Below are 7,962 nucleotides of genomic sequence, written 5' to 3'. Positions count from 1 at the left end.
TAATTTTTCTAGATAGAGCACCATAGATGCATGTGCCTATCACATGCCTGTGCGCACATTAAAGTCTTCTTTTGTGTCTGATTAATTTAAATACAATTTAATTGGTTTCATACCAACCAGGTTTTTTTTTTAGTAGAACTACATAATTTATTACTTTTGAAAACAGCAGACACTTCTGTTTCCAGCCCTGAAGGAATGCTAGAATGTGTTGCTGGCCATAAAAACACTCCTGGCTTTCTGACTGTTTAAGAAATATGTGTGTGTGTGTATGTGTGTGTGTCCATGCACGTGCCACAGACATATGCACGCTGTTTTCACTCTGGTACAAACATTGTGGAAGATATGCTCAGGAAGTCTCAGAGGAATCCACTTTGAGTGGCTCCAGGCAAGCAGAGCTCCTATTTTTGCTTATTTGTGCAAAGCTGCCATAATCCCCTTCCCAGCTGGGCCAAACTGTCCAAGGGAGAAAATGCTAAAGACATCAGGAAGGTAAATATCCCATTTGCAACTCCATTAAGGAAGGTGCTAAAACCATCACTGGGAGGAGATGAGCTGTGTGGAGAGAGGGGTTTAAAACTAGATAAACATTCACACATTTATCCAAAAACATACACACTATGCAGCAATGGAATTTGCATTTCCATGGAACAGCCCATGAAATCCTGTTTCATAAAAATCCAATAATCTTTAAGGGATTTTGCTTGTTTATTGTGTCCACTATCAATAACAATATATCTAGAAATGGGGTCTGACGGGTTGTCTACAGCAGAATGCGAGATGATGATTGGTAGATCTCAGCTAAGGATATAAACTGATAATTTAAATTGCTGGCACAGAATAGGCAAGGAAAGGAGTAAGTTTGATTAGTGATAACGATAACTTGTTTTCATAACTTGACAGCTCCCATAATTTGGGAATCCTGTAACAACTGCTCTCCAATATACATGCTTGCCATCATCTTAGCCAACGAGGAATTAAATTACCATAAAACCTCAAAATAAAACCACTGAAAGACACTTAGTAGAAAATATCTATAAATGAAAACAGAAATCCAGCACTGTTTTGAAATTTCTTCCTTTTCCCTCTCTTGTGCATTTTTCATATATGAAAATTTTTATGAGCACATATGTGGCAAATTTTCATCAGTTTTGCACAGTCCAAAAACATTTCCCATTGACGTTTCCAGACTATGAACTCCTATTAGCTGCAGATATAAATGGGCTGTGTGCATAGCCAACTCAGGTGAAGTAGGAGCCACATAGCTAGATTCATAGTTGTCTCAGATGAGCTTAATGCAGTAGTCTGGAAGTCAATTATTTTTTTTCCCCCATAAAGAGAATTGTTTAAATTTTTTAATGGTGTTCTGCTTTTTCTCCAGGAAAAAGAACAACATGCATGCATAGCAAGCCCTCTTCCAATTTCTCACAATAAGCCTGAGGATAAGCTAGGCTAGAAAAGAATGACTTGTTCAAAGTCAGCCAGGAATTTATGTGGCTAATGGTGGATCTGAACCTGGGTCTTCTCATTCCTAGTCCAACTTCTTAAGTCCCATACTGTATATGTAGGAATTTGAGTCATTCTTGGCATAAGATCCAAGGATAAGTGCTATACATAAGAAACCATATCTTTAGAGAAAGACCACAAGCATACATTCTGTGTTAGTTCCTAGAAATTCCACCAACTAGTAATGGAAAGAATGTTGCCAAAATTCATAGAAAATTATTGCCAGTCATGTCATGAGTCCAAGAGGACTATCAGATTATGCATCAACTCTAACTGGAGAAGTGCAGCCTTATGCAGACTGAAAGGTGGAAATCTTTGGATATGTCACTTTTTAATAACCACATCTGTAGCTGTCTGATCTTTCTAGGGTTCAGTTGAAAGCTATTCTCCCCCATCCAAAGCCTAGGCACTGGGAGACAACTTCAACAGTCTCAGCTGGTCCAGATGATAGATGTACAGCTGGGGAACAACAGGATTCTGATGGTACCTTGCCATCCATATCAGGGGCGAGTTTCAAAACCCATTGCTACCGGTTCACTCGTGAACATGTACACGCCTGCTTGCCTGCTCAATGCTTCTGCACATCCAGTTCATCCGATCCGGAGAGAACCAGTAGAATAGAATAGAATAGAATAGAATAGAATAGAATAGAATAGAATAGAATAGAATAGAATAGAATTTTTTATTGGCCAAGTGTGATTGGACACACAAGGAATTTGTCTTGGTGCATATGCTCTCAGTGTACATAAAAGAAAAGATATGTTCATCAAGGTACAACATTTACAACACAATTGATGGTCAATATATCAATATAAATCATAAGAATTGCCAGCAACAAAGTTACAGTCATACAGTCATAAGTGGAAAGAGATTGGTGATAGGAACGATGAGAAGATTAATAGTAGTGCAGATTTAGTAAATAGTTTGACAGTGTTGAAGGAATTATTTGTTTAGCAGAGTGATGGCCTTCGGGAGAAAACTGTTCTTGTGTCTAGTTGTTTTGGTGTGCAGTGCTCTATAGCATCGTTTTGAGGGTAGGAGTTTATGTCCTGGATGTGAGGGATCTGTAAATATTTTCACGGCTCTCTTCTTGATATACAGGTCCGCAATATACAGTCCTCAATGGAAGGCAGGTTGGTAGCAATTATTTTTTCTGCAGTTCTAATTATCTTCCGAAGTCTGTGTTTTTCTTGTTGGGTTGCAGAACCGAACCAGACAGTTATAGAGGTGCAAATGACAGACTCAATAATTCCTCTGTACAACTGAATCAGCAGCTCCTTGGGCAGTTTGAGCTTACTGAGTTGGCGCAGAAAGAACTGATCCCAATTCTCAGTGACTTCATGTAAATATAAAATAAAATAAAAGTAGGGAGAAGATAAAACCCTGAGATACTCCATAAAATAGTGGTCTAGGACCAACATTCTAACACAGAACTGGCAAATTAGGTTTATCAAATTTTGTATACGGTTCGCTTTTACTGTATTGTATTATTCTATTTAAAACTCAGAATTTACCAATTGCAAATTATATATGTACAGGGTTCCCACTCCTGATTTAAAATAATAAGACTAAAAAATATTCTGACCCAAGGAATTTATTTCCTTTGTCCAAATTAAACCAACAGTTTGCAGAGAAGAAAATTTGATCTGCACTCTAGAATATTTGATCTCCATTTAGAGAAGTTTGACCTGAAACTTGGACTTCCATAACCAATAGTCAGAAAACACACAATATATCAGTAGCTTATTTCTTCTTCAAATCCATGGTCAGGCATTCCCTGTACCAGAACCAGTATGATTTTGAACCGTGGGCATCTTTTGAAATCCTCTGAACCTTAATTAAAGAAGTGGTTACAAAATGCAGGTGATGGGAATTTGGGGTGCAAGAAAGACAGTGGAAACGTTAACATCGAAGGCATGAAATTTGCATGCCTAACCAGAATGCTGTTTGTATTTTCATTAAAAAGGGTTTAAGAAAACCAGCATAGTTTGGAAAGAAGGAAGAATAATGTGTGTGTCCAGGCACGCACAGTATAAATTAACAAATAAAATGACATTATAAGGTAGATGCCAACATTTCAGCTGTAAATTATAAGTCTGTCTGCTTCTCTCCCCCCCCACTTCCACCGCCCCACTACTCTTGATTTAGGATGTTGACTCTCCTTTCCACATTTAATGCTGCTGGCGGAACAGTTTCCAAAGTGGAGATAGAAGTATTGCTTTTCCGCCAGGGGGGTTTCTTTTGCTCCTGAAGTGGCACCCCCTAAGTCATTATGCTAAGCTCCTTACTCCTGATTACCACTACCTCCTCCTCCTACCTATTAGATTGGCAAACATCTTTCACAGCAGGGGTTGAGATAGGATAGGCTATATAAACTTTCCCAGGCTTGCTTGAGTGTATCTCTATCCTTGCTGACTGCTTTAACCAAGGCTGCTGTAATGATGGAGTATCAGGTTTGCCTCCTTGCTTTTCTCTGCTTCTTGCCCACAGCACAGAGCTACATATGGGCCTGGATCTATACTTTGCCTGGACACAGTGCCAATGAAGTAGCAGCTCTTATGGACCCTGGACCTTCATCCAGTCTAGAGCGAATGGTAAGTAGAAACCTGCATCTCATCCTGCTCAGTGTTCAGAACAATATTTTCCAGTCTCATGTCCTGAAGAAGCATTGCATTATGTCTTCCATCAGCTTAATCTTCAGGGCTACTGGTAATGCTAGTAAGGAAATAGTATGGATTGCAATCCAATTCATTGTTTGTCAATCACAGCAATTTTCAGATGTGTGGATTTTAATTCCCAGAATTTCTCAGCTAGCATGAGACCTAGAAACATTGCACTAAGAAGATATCAAGCTAGGAAGGGCTGCTCAAGTTCCTGTTTTTGTACCACTTAGTCTAATGACTATTTCTGGAGTTTTCAAAAGCTTCCACATAGTTTATAAATCTGTAGTCCCAACAGAGTTATAATCCAATTGTTTTCTCTTCTCAGGAACCAACCTTTGTTTTTATAGGAAATACGATTTGATTCATGCACTTACTAAAGTTTAGCATAGTTTGGTTGGTTGTGGCTTACTGTAGTGCAGGTACTCAGGTATTAGGACTTGTAAAACATGATTTGTGTTTTAGCATGGTTTTGAAATCTAGACAATTAATGCTTTTAACCAACAAATTATTTTAATTGAATTTGCTCTGGTTTTTCATAATTTGTTACTCCTAAGGGTTAGGATATACTGTACTTCAAATCCCAGCCATCATTGCCTAATTGGAGGACTATATATGAAGTAAGTTTGGATTTTATTTGACAGTATTGATCTAAGTGTTTGTTCTAAGAACTACTTGAACTGAAACCAGTTTGAAACCACAGTTATGACAAAAAATACGACAGATTGCCTAAATCTGAACATTTTTGGTGATTACTTTGGTCTCCTTACCGAATAATATTTCCTGTCCCAGTCATTCATGACTATGAAACTGATTCTAAAGCGTAGCAATTCTATATTATTGGGGCACCTAACTGAATATTTTTCTCCTCCCCTTTTGTACATAGTCAAATGTGTGCAGTCCTGAAACTGATTGTCCACTGGGGTTCTTCTGTGACCTCCACTTCGAGATCTGCAGGCCACTTAAGCAAGAAGGAGAATACTGCCGTCATGATACCCATTGTGCCAGCAATCTGACTTGTATGTTTGGAAAATGCCTCCAGACTGCACCTAAAGGTCATGAAGGTAAGCTATAGTGGGGTGGACTATTCATCAGAGTTAGAGGAAGTCTAAATAGCCTAAGCAAAAATGTATGTCATGAATAGCTTGTTACTGCAAATGTTAAACCTTTTTTTAAACCTTTCCTAACCTGGAACTTTCCAGAGCTACTGAGACTATAGTTCCCAAGTTCCCCTTTCCACAAATTTTAATGGTCATCTTGCTTTTCAAATCAGTTTGCTTTTCTTCTTGGACTTCTGCCCTAATGCAGGCCTCATATAGTCATCATATGATGAGTCATATAATGAGCCATCATATAGTCTATTCTACCTGTTTATGCATTAGTAGGTGGGCCAGTTCAACTTGTGTTTATTTCAGTAAATCATATTTAGACAAATTATTGCTTAGCCCAATGCACAGTATAATATTGGATTAGACTTTCAAACTGTTTTTTCACCCCTTCAGAAAGTACTTTATCTGATAAATTCTGTCCATGCCACTGTAAAGATGCTCTTTAAGGATTACCTAATTACTCAGACTTTGCTTTTTCATTTTCTTTTATGCTGTCTTTTTTAATCTCCCATGCCCAGCAGTCATGGGCATCAGGTTAGAGAGGCCTGATCCAAATATATCTTTTTATTATTTGAGGTGCTAAGCAGGCCTCTTATTTTGATTTTCATCCTGTATCCATAAATATATATTATCAAACCAAAAGCATTAATGAATTAGGGTTGGATGTATGACTTGTCTATTATTTTCTCCAGAGGTTGGAAGCTAAAGGTTGCAGGCTAAACTTAATTTAGGAAGGCGGATTCTCACATTCTTACAAGCTTCCAAATACCAGTGGAAAATGCTTGAGATAATGTGTGAACATTTGTTTCATTTTCTGATGAGTATTTTAACTTGACTATTTAAAATTCTTACTCTTAAGTTTTTACTTTAAAAAATATTTTATCCATGCCTAAATTGTGCCAATATTCAAACTAGTTTTAGTTTGAAACCATTGTTGAAGTCAACTTCACTGATTTTACAATGGTTTCAAAATTCTTTTCTCTCTCCCCCCCCCCTCCCAGTTCAGCTGGGCTCCCAGATTTATGCTTTCTTGCTTGCCCCTTGTAGGTGCCCGCTGTCATCACAATAAAGACTGTTCTCCAGGCTTCTGCTGTGCCCGTATCCATGGGGAAATGGTTTGCAAGAAAAGGCTGATTTTAGATGAGAAGTGCCATGTCCCCCAAGGAGGGATTGCATTCAGCATGAACCAGTTGTGCCCCTGTTTAGAAGGACTTGTATGCCGACGGATGCAGCCCAAGAGAGAGTGAGTATTGGTATCACCTGGAAGAGGTACATTTTTCCCCACACAAGCAAATTGTCCCCATCTCCTATTCTCAGTTGGGATTGCTAACTCCTTGTGCAAACCAGCAATATTGTTGCACAAAAACAGTGGGGAAGCGAAGTCAAAGCCCATCCTACCTGCCATGATTGACATGTAGCTGAGATTGCCAGCAATGGGGAAACTGCCATTTTGGCTGCATGCTAGGATTAGGATGTTACTTTTACCTTCTTCCAGAAATCTTGGTGCAGCTGAGGTTGCTAGCAATGGAAACAAACCTCGTAGCAATTGCAATGCAGTCGATTGTGGGTGTATCAAGATTTTTAGGAGAGCAGGAGACTGTCTTAATGCAACAGAATTTATTGGTCAGAAAGTTCTAGGCTCTCACAATGGGCCACCCCAAAGGTCTTTGTAGCCCAATATCCATTGCCCACGTACTTCCCTTTAACAAAGCTTAATGGCATGTGATATTCAAAGAAGGATGGGCAGAACATCTTCCCAGCTAGCATCAAGGTAAGGGCATGATGGGAAATGAAATCTAAAACCAATGACAAGAACAAGTTTGCCCATACTGTATTGGTTGAAATCTTATTCCTCTCTTTTTTTCTTTTTGCAGGAAACCATTTGAGTATGAAGTGAAAAAAGATGACTGGAGATGCCAAAAAAAATAGACAACTATGAAACAGTGTTTTTTAAATAGCTGTATTATTTCCTGTAAATAGTATTGTACATAGAGTTGTCTACCATCTATTTTGATTGTACATTTGCGAATAAACATATCTGAGATGTGTAATTCATGAAAAGATGGAGCTACTCTTAAAATAATAAATGGATTGATGTCAACAACTCTTTTTTGGGATCAAGGACTGCTTTTTTAAATATGTGAATAGGTCTCCAAGAGAATATCTAAAGACATATTATTATCTGACTCTGTGTGTGTGTGTGTGTGTGTGTGCATGTGTGTATGTGCATATATGCATGTGCCTTTTATTTTATTCATCAAACAATACTGAAACTTATACCTCTGAAAATCAGTGGTACCATCCATAGTATCTGGAGGAGTGGACTGTACATAACCTATTGGCTATGGGTTGTCCATCCTTGCATGGCTCACTGGGGAATTCTGAGAGTTGAAGTCCACACATCTTCAAGATTGAAAAACACTGGTCTACTCTCTACCATATTAGGGCTTCTTTTTGGAGAGCAAAAATATCAGTTAACCCTGCCTTGAACAGCAGTATTCACTAGATGTGACTCCTGCAGATATAATTTATAATAAGCAGGTCTTCCACCTCCACCATTTATGTATCAACCTCCATATGCCTTCGTCTCCATGAAAATGACCTACAGTATATTTAAGGAGATACAAGGTGGTTTTTAATCTATTATATACTGGATATACTATCTTTCATTTAAGTGCTATTTTATCATC

At 38.4% G+C, this 7,962-nt stretch overlaps 1 protein-coding gene across 1 annotated transcript; it reads left to right on the top strand.

Annotated features, from left to right (window-relative positions):
- Window positions 1-385: 385 nt before the first annotated feature.
- Window positions 386-7,273, top strand: LOC131196818 (dickkopf-related protein 3-like). Its single transcript, XM_058180178.1, has 6 exons — window positions 386-489; window positions 2,605-2,636; window positions 3,994-4,097; window positions 5,050-5,227; window positions 6,320-6,515; window positions 7,147-7,273. The coding sequence occupies exons 1-6, from the start codon at window positions 470-472 to the stop codon at window positions 7,199-7,201; spliced, it is 585 nt and encodes a 194-aa protein (XP_058036161.1). The 5' UTR covers window positions 386-469; the 3' UTR covers window positions 7,202-7,273.
- Window positions 7,274-7,962: the final 689 nt, after the last annotated feature.

This window comes from Ahaetulla prasina, chromosome 4 (genome assembly GCF_028640845.1).
Source record: "Ahaetulla prasina isolate Xishuangbanna chromosome 4, ASM2864084v1, whole genome shotgun sequence".
Lineage (NCBI taxonomy): Eukaryota > Metazoa > Chordata > Lepidosauria > Squamata > Colubridae > Ahaetulla > Ahaetulla prasina.
The sequence above is the reverse complement of the archived record's forward strand: the minus strand, read 5'-3'. Positions and strand labels throughout refer to the sequence as shown.